At 42.8% G+C, this 13,555-nt stretch overlaps 1 protein-coding gene across 1 annotated transcript in view; it reads right to left on the minus strand.

Moving 5' to 3' along the window:
* Positions 1-1,838: 1,838 nt before the first annotated feature.
* gabrb4 (gamma-aminobutyric acid type A receptor subunit beta4) overlaps positions 1,839-13,555 on the minus strand; it is a gene marked incomplete at both ends in the record, with an annotated part of 91,730 nt that continues 80,013 nt past the window's right edge. The window contains 5 exons of the mRNA XM_080748789.1: positions 1,839-2,198; positions 2,905-2,994; positions 3,921-4,177; positions 7,132-7,284; positions 8,548-8,685. Of these exons, the coding sequence (XP_080604915.1) occupies positions 1,839-2,198; positions 2,905-2,994; positions 3,921-4,177; positions 7,132-7,284; positions 8,548-8,685 (998 nt within the window). The remainder of the gene's footprint in view (positions 2,199-2,904; positions 2,995-3,920; positions 4,178-7,131; positions 7,285-8,547; positions 8,686-13,555) is intronic.

Consider the following 13,555-nt stretch of genomic DNA (forward strand, 5'->3'; position numbering starts at 1 on the left):
TGATTTAAGTTGAAGAGTATGAAAGGTCGACCACTTCTTCCTCCTTTATTCTACCATGGTTCCTGACTTGAGCTGTAAATTAATTTAGTGAATTTTAAGACACTTCCCCATCGCGGCGGGTTCACAATATGAACTCCCAAGATTCCCAGAGTGATAAACGCTTTACCAGGACGTTAACTATATATACTTACTGTATGATAACTGATGCTATATACTGTATGATACTGTATGACAACCGATAATTATATACTATGTGGCAAATGATATAGCCTATACTGGATGACAACTGGTCAAACTGTGGGCTGATACTAAATGTGTTGACTCTTTCTGAATGTACAAACATCTTTACTATGGAGATCATTTTAATTCACTCACTGGCGTACCCCCCCCCCCCCCCCCCCCAACACCACCACCATCTTTTTCCTTAGACATAAAGCAGGACATGATGTCAATGAATACTGCATTGAAAGAGCAATGTGAATCACTAGGATGGAATAAAACATTACAGGTATACTTTCAAACTATGCCCATGAGAATACTGAATGATAAAAATGTACAGAATATGTCATTTCTTTTCTTCTTCAAACAATCAAAAATGAGTAATGCTTACCTTTGAACTTTGAACTCTTTATCTAGTAATGCCCTAGCGCTAGAACATGATCTGACACTCTCTGAAATCACAGTATTTTCAAGACAAAATCAAATCTACAATAATCAGCATTTTTGTATTATTATTATTTTTTTTACCATAATGAAAAAACACCCCCCGAACACACACCCGCCCACCCCCCCAAGGACCGGTTTCTAAAACAACTTAAGAGAAGGCGCAAAAAGAAAGAAACAAAAAAAAAAGAAACAAAACAAAACAGAAGTTTTGCGTTGACTCTGGGTTTTTTAGGAATGCAGCGGTCTAAAATCCCGTCATCCGCAAGGTGAGGCCGTCGAACAAGAGGAGAAGGAGAAAGAAGTCCATTCAGGCCAGAGCTGATGTCTGCTAGAGTAGAATGATATCCATTCACTTTAAAGAAGAAGAGAGGGGGGAAAGGGGGAGCCAAGGAACAACACATAATCCCCCCCAAAAAACTATAGGTTTCTGCTGTACAGAGGGTAGAAATGCAGAAATCCGTGCATGGTATTCATGGGCAATGGGGGGTGGGTGGGGTCGTTTGGAAGGAGGAGGGGCTGATGGAGGGTCTCTCACTCAACCTTGATGCCTGAACAGACAAGCCACCACTGATTTTCATGAGTTGCGTTTTTTTTTCTTCTTTTGATTACAATAAGTATCAATAAAAAGTCAATGGGACTCTGAGACATCTTTTTCTTTTCTTTCTCATGAGCTTTCACTATCCTTTTGTTTTCAGTTTTTCTTTTTTTCCTTTTCTTTTTTTTTTCTTTTTTTTAGCAAAAATATCATGCAGTCTTTAGTTCCAAAAACCCCTGGTTGTGGGTCGGATGTATGTATGTATGTTTGCGTGTTTTTTTTTTGTGTGTGTGTGTGTGTGTCTGTCAGTCGGGTTGGTTTCGTGTGTTGGTTTCAGGAGGAAAAAGGAACTCAAAAAGCCTTGAAATTCTTCTCTCTCACAATTATTCTCAAACATTCAAGTCATCCTATTAATACTTTGTACAGCAGAAAGGTCCTTCAGATTTCACGTGTATGTGTGTGTGTGTGTGTGTGTGTTTGTGTGTGTGTGTGCGTGTGTATATATATAAATATAATATATAGAAATATGCATATACATATCTTCAACTCGTATATGTGTATACATATTTTGCGACTGTATCAAAGCCAATTCAATGTGCTCTCAAAATATGGCCCATGATTCCTTGTGGGATGCACATCAATTGACATAGTACAACCAGTAGATTAGGTTGAAAAATCCAAAGACGATGGGGAAAAGGACCCGGGACCACTTGTCAATGGTGCTGACATCAGCCAGGTTTGGGATTTTCAACTTGAGCTTGGACGAGCGGCGCCGTAGCCGGCAGTTGGCCCGGCTCCGCATGGCGGCGCCGCCGCGGTCCAGCGAGTGGTGGCCGAAGCCGTCCCGTGGCGCCATTGGCTTCCTGAATTGGACCCCGGAGCTGTCAAAGGACATGACCGAATTCCGAGAGTCACTGACGCTGCTCCCCACGTCGGATGGCATCACCTCGTTGTTCATCTCCAACGTGGTGAGGAGGATGTTCCCGTAGGCATCCACCTAGAGACAGAGAGGGGGTGGGGGTGTCAGGCTCTGGCTGAAACGTGCCGCTGCATTATAACCCCAACCAGCCTCCCCAAATCCCAATACTGCTGAACCCCTTCCCCAAAAGCTTTAAACAGTTAAATTGTATAGTACAGTGGTTCTCAAACTTTGAATTCTGAAGGTCTCCCCTTAACTTTGACAGTGTACAAATGGAATAAAAATCCATTTGGTTCCATTCGTACACTGTCAAAGTTACAGACTTGCAAGGGTCAATTTAGACCCCCATGAAGGAAACCCAAAGAGTCCCTGAAATGCACTTTGAGAACCACTGGTATAGTAGATCTACAAGCTCACAATGTATCGCGACGCGACACGTCGTGAGCTTGTGGATCTGCTGTTTCACAGAATGTTTTTTTTTCTTCATATTTACATCAAATGTTCTATTTAAAAAATAATAATATCCCCTTATCATGACATGCCCAGAATAGTGGTTATAAAGCTAAAGCACAATGCAGTGATGATATGAAATGACATTTTCTTTTCTTTGCATGCATAAAATATTTCCAAATAGTTACACACATTTGCTTTTTTCAAAGTGCTAGCTAATCTATCACTGATGTTCCACTGGTAATAAACTGATAAATTACTTGAACATCCTCTATAATCTGATGTCATTTTGACCAGCTGTCCTACAGCTCATATGAGTTCCAAATACATGTACCCCAACTTTTCTTTGTTCCTCGAGATACAGATTTCTCCGCTGTGTAAATGACCTGAAGGTGTTGGTTTGAAACGGCACGGAAATGGAGTCCTTGCAATGTGAAAGAAAAAATGAAGAGAACATTAAAACGCCTATAAAAAAATTACTGGCAAGTAAGCACATTTTCGAAAGAATTACAGAATGCATAACACATCAACTGTTAACAGGAACAACTTCAAATAAGCATAATATTATTTTATACATCACACACACAAAAACCAAGGGGCTTCATTCAGTCTAGCCGGTTTAGCATCCACCGCTGAATATTTTCAATGCTTTCTGCCACCGCCTTTGTTATTTTTGACTGTCCAATTTAGATGAAAGCCGGAAAATACATGTTCAACAGCAAGGTAGCAGAGCAAGAATGAATCAAGCCCACGAGCATAAACGTAGACAACAACCTAAATAGGAAATGAGAATGTTTACACCACTGCTGCTGAGCTAGATGAATCACTATCTCAATGGAAAAGGGCTATGCTCTATAGAAAGCAGAGTCAGTGCTTGGGGGAGAAGCAATGGATGATGGCTGGTGAATGCATATCGCTGTTGTCGTGTGGAAACCTTGTATGTCCAAAACTGTTCGTTTTGTATTTATCATTTTAAAAAATGATTTAAAATAGTGAAAATAGCTGATCCTACAAGGCACACAACGCCTCACATTGAATCTTGTAGATCTGCTATTTTCACTAGTTTTGTGCGACTAGTCTTGTGTGGTGAAGCAGGGCTTTACCTTACGAAAAAACACATTTGAAACTTGGGAGATACAAGGTTTCTGCCGACAGTGACGATATTTGGACTGTATGCTTCCTGGCAGATTACTTTGGGGAATGCGTGTTGTCGGTGTTTGAATAGAATTGACTTTAGCTATAGGAATCAGATATGGGGGAGAGAAAAAAAAAGATGGTTGTTTTATACTTGAACTCTGATTGACACATGAGGAGGAGCAGAAAGAGGAGGCAGAGGATGAAGATGCAAACCTGTTCCCTCAGGCGTTTCTCCTCGTATCGCGGGCGCTCGTTGTTAGCTTTGTTCAACCGCTCATTGATTTTCTTCTGCTGCTGGGGGCCCCGGCCAAAGAACACGTAATTTACAAAGGCATATTCAAGCAGGGCCAGGAACACAAACACAAAACAGCCCATGAGGTAGACGTCGATGGCTTTCACATACGGGATCTTTGGGAGAGTCTCCCTAAGGTGGGTGTTAATTGTAGTCATGGTGAGCACCGTTGTCACACCTAGTATGGCACACACACATGCGCAATGCCACGCACGCACACACACACACACACACACACACACACACGCACGCACGCGGGCGCACACACACACACACGCACCCACACACACACACACATGTGCACACACACACACACGCACACACAAAGAAACAATTAATGATACGCCACATAGTCAGAAAATTGTAAAACATTTGACCTTTAGTTAAATTAAATGTACAGAAAAATGAAATTAGCACATATCATTTTTGTAAAAGACCCCCCCCCCCTCCCCAATGCCTCCTTAACATTTTACTTAGTCGTCATTTGCATGCTTGCTTCTGAAGAGTTATGGATCTGAAAATATTTCAAAGTTGAAGTGTTTTGATAGTGACATTTCTAGAGTTCATACTAAATCCAGAGGGAACATATGGTGTCGGAGAGAATAGGCAGCCGAAACACTGTTGGCAAGGTAACTGTGGGAAGGTCACCCCAAAGGCCCAAACCCCTCCAGTGACCCATGACTTGTAGCCAAGTTCAAATGAATGATAGGACGTTTACAGTAGTTACTCAATTCAGCCCTCTGCAATGCATATTAATCAATGGAATTTGCACCTCAGTGGAGTCAAAGTGGCTTTATGCAATAGCCTTGGTACTTTTAGTACTTTTTGTCAGATTACCTGCGTACCTGAGTATCCAGTTCCTACTAGGGCATTCACCAAATTCGAATATTCGAATATCAAAGTCACTATTCGACGTTGTTCAACGAAGTCGAATATTCGCTTATTTTAATTTTTGTATTGTTTTCTCTTTAAAAAAGATATAGTTTATAAAGCTTTGCTGATAGGAAGTCATAAGAATGAGTTGTCAATGCCTCTGGTGGATGAATCTGTTAATACCTGGGGTTCTCAAACCTTTTTAGTCCGGGACCCCAAAATAAACATATTTGAACCGGGGACCCCCACCCTGGCAAGCACTTGGAATTGTAGGTATTACATTTAATGTGACTTGGTTCCGCAGATAAATATTGTGAAAATAGCAGATCTACATGCTCACACAATGTTCGCCTCTTGCTTACTTAATATTTGACAGTTTGGCCAGTCCTGTCGAATATTCGAATACTTTCAGGTCGAATAATTTGAATACTAAAAATCACTATTCGTGAATGCCCTAGTTCCTACTACCATGCGACCGCCGACCGATCAATCAAATCTGGAGACGGAGATCATCATATTTGGATTTCAAATGGAGTTCTAATGTGCACACTACCACTTAAATTGGTGGCACTGCTGGCACAGCACAAACATGACACAAAGCTCGGTCACGGCTAACTGTATAGCCCAGGGGTCTTCAACAAGGGGTCCGGGAGACCCTAAGGGGTCCTCAGAGTTACTACAGGGGGTCCTCCAAATCTTTGTGTAATAGAAGCTTTTTTGTTCTCCTTTTTTATATTAGCCACTTGAACCCTAGCGTCCATATTCTGAGAACTGTAGCCAAAAATAGCAGATCTACAAGCTCACAATGCCTCGCAGTGCGAGTTGTGAGCTTGTAGATTGCGTAGTGAGCTTGTAGATCGGCTATTTTCGGCAAAGAGGTTTGGTGTAAAGGAGAAAAAGAGTCTAAGTCTAAGTACGTAGTGAAATGTCAGGTTTTTTAAGTATTGACGTTTCAAGTGGTAAAATATCCGAAAACAAATTGACATGAATCTAAAATACACTGATGATTGTGCTGTCAAACAATGACACTATATGCTATCTATGGGTTGTGGGGGTCCCTGCTTCATCTCTCTCAACTAAGGGGTCCTTGGCCTGAAAACGTTGAAGACCCCCAGTGTAGCCTCTGGGTCGGGTTGGCCAATCAGGGAAGCTTCTCATAACACCAGCTTCCCTATGAAAAATATTCACAAAAATACTCACAAAATATGAAAAATATGTGAAACATAATTCGGTTCAGTTGTATTTACATCCTTGGCCTACTGGCAGTGTGCACAAGATATTTGGCGCTGATCATTCCAGTGGTTTGAGAGACACACACATGCACGCCTCGCTAACCACCAGAACAAGCACATTCGCGCACGCACACACACACACACACAGACCATCTTCTAAACGACTCGTCCCCTATAAAAGCCACGTTGTAAAAACTTTGCATGCACCGTAGGCATGAAATCATCCCCATATGGTATAATAATAACATGGTTAGTGTCTAACCATGTAAAAATAATTATATACAATACAGCTGAGTTATTTTTCATATTTGGCAGGCTGTTTTCATTAGGGCAGTAAGGGAAACAAGACATTTTGTATGCATTTACAGTCATACTACATCACTGGAGCTTTCAGCGCGCAAGCTCCTGTGGTGCATACATACATACAGTACATTTCATTGATACAGCAACCGTGCTCACTGCATTCACCGGGTCAGGGACGTGCTGGCCATTGGGAAAAGCGGGACAACTCCCGAACGGCCGGTTCATTCCCGGCCGGTCCAGGCCGGCCATTAGGAAAAAAATTAAAATAAAATGTCGGCCTTCGTTCCATTTTATACCTTTTTTCGCGAAGCAAAGCCCTGCTTCATCATACAAGGCCGTTGCACAAAAGTAGTGAAAACAGCAGATCTACAAGCACACAACGCCTCGCGGTGCGAGGCGTTGTGTGCTTGTAGATCGGCTGTTTTCACTAGTTTAAATCATTTTTAAAATGATAAATACAAAACAAACGGCTTTGGACGTACAAGGTTTCCACCCGACAACGACGAAATATAACTCATGTAATTGGCCCACTGGCTTGTCACTTGTCATGATCTGAAAATGGCAAATCTTTGAGTAGCAGCAGCGCTATAGAGAGAGATCTCTCTCTATAGCGCGCAATGAGGGGCCTCTACAACTCTTTTTCCCCGGGCTGAAGCCCAGCACGTCCCTGGATACAGCAACCGTGCTCACTGCATTCCCCGGGTGCAATGGTGAAGGCTCTTACCCAGGGCCACCCGGGCTGCAGACGCATCGTAATTGATCCAGAAGGAAACCCAAGAGAGGATGGTGATCAGGATGGAGGGCATATATGTCTGCAGGATGAAATAGCCGATGTTCCTCTTAATCCTGAAACTCAGCGACAGCCTAGGGTACGAACCTGGAAACGAGTGGAGAGGATGGGAATGATAAACAGGAGCGACGGATTGTTTAAGAAAAGAAGGAGAGGAGCAAGGTAGGGAAAGCATAAGTGAAAATGAGAAAGGGAAAGACAAGGGGGGGGGGGGGGGTGATATTGGCACAACTTAAAGAGTTCCAAAGTCTGCACTCTGACAACGCACAAGGGTAGTCATTTCTCCATTTGTTCAGATGGAGCACTTAATTTCCCCAAAGCGATGGATTCCTTTCCAGGGACAAGTTCGATTCCAATTAAAACATGGCAGAAAGTCGCAAACACGGCAGATTTTTCTGCAACCCCCTATCTCAGCAGGCAGCTCCAGCGCCCCTCTGAGAATTGTCATAGAGAGCCACGCTGCTTTTCTTTAACACATTCCCTGTCCTCTAAACATTAGCAAAAGGGCATTTTCAAAAAGGGGCGTAATTGGAACCCCAGCCTTTCGCATTACATGAGTGAGCAAAAATTATATATGGGTACAGTAAGTCGTCCCATTGTGCATTTCACAGAGAAAAGACGGCAGCCATTTGTGGTACAACATTAATTAGTCGAGTGGATGTGCTTAATTCAAACCGACCACAACAATAAGTTGCTGATGCAAAAAGCTTTATGTATGGAGCAGGCTGACTCTCACAGCCTCCGCTACACTGAGAAATTTACAGCCCTGGAAACAACCTATGCTCTATGTAAGGACTTTGTACGACCAATTCATCAAAATGGAAAAGAGGGCTTAAGATAAGGACTGTGGTTTTAATCTAAAAGCCTATGTCCTATGAGCAACACACGGTGACAAATGATACAATCATCTCCAGGGTCCTGTAAATCTTCTGATGAATCAATACTTCAGCATACATATTTTACCAAGGCTGTGATGAATAAACGGCAACACACAAATACACCCCAGATGAATGGTGTCCCCCATTTTCCAAATAAATTACACTTAAATGAAAGATGTGAGTTACACCTACTGTACATTCAAATGTGATTCCAATAGTCCAATAAAATGTGATTCCTACTACTACAAATGTGTGTGTACGGTATTTTCTTGGCTTTGCACTGATACAGATAGGTATGTCTTCACCTAGGAGCCGCCCAGTACAATAAATCAATGTCATACTCTGGACAAGTGGGTCCATTCTACAAACTTGATGAACAGCGGCCCCACCGTACCGATTTGGAGTGGAGAGTGAGCTTTGCGCAAGGACACCTAAAAAGCTAGCAGGGATTTGTTATTGCTGAAGGTCTTACCTGTGGTAAATCTGACTTCTCTGGACACCAGACGGATGCCTACGATGGAGAACTGAGGGAGCTCCAACTTGTCTACCCCCGTCACGGCGTTGTCTCCTCCTTGCCAGAAGAACACAATGTCATCGGTTGTATACCCATCTGTGTCCGGGGTAGAGGAAGGAAGGAAGGAAAGATCACTTAATGTTTCACCTTAGGTTAATAGATAAATGCAAAGTGATAAAAGCTAAAATGTGAAATCATAAAGTAATTAACTCTGCTTTTCAGGGTTTTTTATTTTATTTCGATTAATACCAAGCCGACTTGACTTGCAGATGAAGTAACCCCTGATAAAGTACCTCCTGAAAAATGAATTACCATGATAAGCAGATAAAAGAAAATCTACAAACCATAAGCATTTGTGCTCGTAAAACAAAGAACAGAAAACAACAAAATCAAGAGGACACCACTGAATTAGCTAATGCAATATGAATCACAATCATGTCCTGCATTGGCAACTGTGCTGACTTCACGTACTTAGTACTTACTAATAAGAGTATAAATCGAAAACCTAATTAATTATGCCACTGTTCTAAGCGGCTTGCGAGAAGGACTTTCTGAGACCTGTGAACACACATAACTCAGTCTTTCTCTTCACCTTCGCAGAACTCTGTCTAGAACTCCTCATACCAAGGCGGAGCATTATCTTCTCCAGCAGGTAGAAACGGATGGGGCGGTTTTTCATGTCCAGTCTCTTGTTTCAAGTCTTCTTGAAACAATTACAAAGTTACTATGAGCACAATTTGTGAATGAAGCTGCACAAATCCCTATGCGGTGTTCAGTGGAGATCAGACTGGCTGCTTGTGTGCATGTCCTCATTTGGCTCAGAGACAACCTGACACGTTGTATGCATCAGGGCCTTAACTCTTGAACCGGAGTTTGTAGAGTCGGGAAGAAAAAGAAAAACATTTCCCCTGCATCATTTGTCATACAAACTCTTCCTTGAGTCCTGATGGCCGCAGGCACCCAATGACTGACACAACCCTGAGTTAGGAAACCTGGCCTGGCGGAGATCCGCGCCCCAAGGAGTACACTTCCTGGTTTATACTTAGCCGTATGCTGTCGCACGAGGAAAACATGTTTATTTTAGGCACACGACAGCACTGTGATATTTAGCATCAGCAGTGTAAACAAAGTTTACAGCCAAAAGGGTTTTGGTGAGAGCAGATGACATTAAGAGTGCATCTCCTACCACAGATGTTGTTGAATTAGGCCATTGGTTCTCAAACCTTTTAATTTCAAGGACCCCCATAACTTTACAGATCTGTAAGGGGACATTTTAACCCCCTCAATGAAGCCAGAGGGTTCCTGGACCCCACTTTAAGAACCAACAAAGCCATGACACTTCCACATGGTCTCATCGGTGGAATATGGCACCAGCCCAGAACAGCCCCCTCAGAACTTGCTTTGAATAATAATGAAACCCATCTCCACCTATATTCCTTCACAATGAATTATTATAGAATATAGAAACTCCCCTCGCCTTGTTTCTCCTTTCAGATCCTTCTGTAAATGCCATAACTCTGCCATGGATGTGACTTATTCCCTTTCATGTAGATCTGCCATCTATGCCATCAATCAATGTGGAGGACATGTTTATGTCTGGTGCCACCTCAAACGTCTGAGTTGCATTACATCCTTGGCCTTAGATATACAGTAGGTGTCACTTAAAGAGGCGGTGCCAAAGATTTGTACTTTTTCTGTTTTTCATGTGTCTAGGAGGCTGTCAGTAATTCATTAGACCCCTGGTGTGGTCAATTATGTATTCCCTTTGTATTTGGGTTTTTTCCTGGAGGCTGCCACCTTGTGGGTCAAAAGTGCCGGTCCAAAAACACAGATACAATTACATCATAGAATCAACCCCTCCCCTTTTACCATTCACCCAACACTGTGGGTGTGGCTAACTTCAGCTGGGTCACCACCCACCATGACAACCAGGCATACTTAATGCACTGGTGGATGTGGCCACGTAAGAACCTAATTTTAACTCTTTCTGTACACCTTGTTGGAAATAAATCTTCCTCCTAGTATAATCATAATAGCTCATAATCATGTTTTAGAGGGGGATGGCACCCCATCTTTAACACATCGGATGCCCACGTAGTGTCTACAAGTCAATTTCTTTGATGTCGCTGGAGGCCCACGACGCGTTTGACGCGTTGTACAGTAAACTATACTGTACTGTAGCTACTGCACTTGGCTACCGCGGTGATGAAACAAACTCCCTTTCCCAACATGCAATTACGTCACCCGGACGTGCTGTGTGTCTCGTTGACTTCCTGTTTAGCGACTGCACAAAAATGCTGTTTTCTCCGGATTCTCTTCCTTTTTTCATTTTTTTCTCAAAACGGCAGCCTCTTCTACATGCCGTAACACAAACACTGTGGCTTAGAAATGATAAAAAACGGTCCTGACTGAAAGAAACGATTTTCGCGAAATAAACAGGACATACTCGGATTACATTTACTCAGATTACTTTTCTCGCCAGTACTCTCGCCGGTAGGTAAAATGACGCGTTGCACCAGCAAATTAAGACGTCAAAACCACGTGGGCGTCCGATGTGTTAAAGGTCATATAAGGCGATAACATTTTTATGTTGACAAATAATACAAAGAAAAGAATGCACCCACAAAGCTTTTAAAAAGTTGCGGAATAACGATGTATTGCTTTTCGACAGAAAAAAGTATTGACTGTGAACAGTGAGTGAGTGTGTCACGCTAATCAAGGCAGTGTCTGTGCTGTGTCGCTGATCGGCTCACTCACATGGGTCTGTGGCGTGTCGCTAATTGTACGTCTGTTTGTGTGTGCGTCTCTGTGTCTGTCTCTCTGTGCGGTGCCAGAAGCTCTGTTGTTTCATTGCGACCTGACCGTCGTTTCTCACCCTTACGGCGTGTTACGTGTAGTTAACCTGTTGTGCATCTGCAACAGAGGTGTTTAATTGAGTGGAGTGCAACAATGTTGTCTATAGCACCTTTAAGCATCATATTGGCTTGAGGCTCAATTTATACTCGATAGTACGATCATGTTACTTGCCAAAAATAACAGCTTTTCAAGCTAGCTGATATTATAGGCAGTCTGAAAATCTGTCCTTTTTGGCTAGCATCACGGTTCTTCTACAGAGTATAAATTAAGTGTAAGGCAGCACAGCTCCATCTGACATTATTGGTCTATTATTAAATTAGCAAGCAGGAAATGATGCTACCACGCCTGGAACTTTAATCACACCACCTACCTAACTTTGATGCTGTCTAATGTGACCTACCTTTCTCTTTACTCAAGGCATGTTTGTGTAGCACATCAATTTGCTTTCTTCTTAGATTCTAGATCCCTTGCTTGTCTTGTTCTCTCCCTGTGTCCTGCCTATCACTGCTTTTTGTTTTGTTTGCGAGTCACTTTGATTCTTATATTTCTAACATACAGTATGTCTGTGACTTTGATGAAATTCATTCATTGCCCAGAGAGAGTGGACGTTCACACCCCAGAGTCATTCTATTTATACTTCTGATGTTGTTTTGATGTCCTCCTATGATCCTTCTCCTGATAGTGCAGGCATTGTTGTATCAGGCTTTTTTTTGAGCGGTGGTCACACCGTCTCCTATACGTGGCCGTGTGTGTATGCATGCGCGTGTGTGTGCGTGTGTGTCTGTATGTAGCCTACAGTACCTTTTTTGACCACACATGTTAAGGGAGGGGCGCTGTTTTCAGGCCAGGCCAGGCCAGGCACACACACGCACACACACAGGGAGGGGGGGGGGGGGGGGTTGGTGGGTAAGAGGGTGCTGTTGAGACTAGCCTGGGGGCGGGGGGGGAGGTGACAGAATTCATAGATCTAGAACACATAGAATTCATAGATATAGAACACATAGAATTCATAGATATAGAACACAGAATATGTACAGTACAGTACAGTTAGGTACAGTAGAGTACAGTATACAGTACAGTTAGGCACAGTATACAGTACAGTAAAGTACAGTAAGGTAATACGCAGTTATTACTGTTGTTTGAGCACGCCCGAGTTTTTTCAAAACTTTTTTTTTCAAAAAAAGCGGCCTGAACTCTAGACTTTTGCGGCCCGAGGGGAAGGGGGGAGGGGGGGGGGGGGGGGGGGTTGGTGGGTAAACCACCGCTCAGTTCACACGGGTGTGATTTTTTATATACACGTGTATTGGGTTACATTGCTGTGTGAATTGTGTTTGGTTTGTACTTGTTCCTTGCCTTTTACACTGTGAGTTACATGAACACTGAAATAATAAGGGTAGATGACTGCCCACTCTCATCATTTATATGAACAAGTCTTCATGTCCAGTGTTCTTGAACTAACAATAGTAAGTTATGTGCACAATTTGTGAATGAAGCTGCACAAATCCCTATGCCGCGTTCAGTTGTGATCAGACTGGCTGGCTGTGTGCATGTCCTCATTTGGCCAAATGGAAATGGTGATCTTTATGCTTAAAGCTGCAATCTGTAACTTTCATGTCCTACCAGGGACATTTCTGTTTTACTAACCGCATAATGAAAAGCCTGTTTGACCCCTTGAGGGGGTTCCCGTAGGTCCCCAGCTAAATGATTGATAGTAGGGAACCAAATGCAGGGGTGTCTCAAGGGGGGGGGGGGGAGTAGGACTGGGTTACTAGGGCCCAAGGTGGAGGGGCCTTAATTCTTTTACACTTTAGCTATTGAAAAATAGCAGATCTACAAGCTCACAGACTTGTGGTTCCATTTTCAGATTTAAATGAACACTGAACATGTACAGTGCGATCACAGAAAAAAGGGGGGGAAAAAAGTATATATGGGGATCGTTGAATTTAAAAAAGGTCGAGAACGACTGTTCTAGATTGCTTGGCCTTTGGCCACACCGTGAAAAGACATTCTAGGCAATGATGTTAAATGAATGCTGTTCTGCAGCACATGCACTGCTGTCCCAAGTTATTCGGTAGCTCAGTGTATCACAGCATACATTGCGACAAAGTTC

This window comes from Nannobrachium achirus (assembly GCF_963921795.1).
Source record: "Nannobrachium achirus genome assembly, chromosome: 19".
Taxonomy (NCBI): Eukaryota; Metazoa; Chordata; class Actinopteri; order Myctophiformes; family Myctophidae; genus Nannobrachium; species Nannobrachium achirus.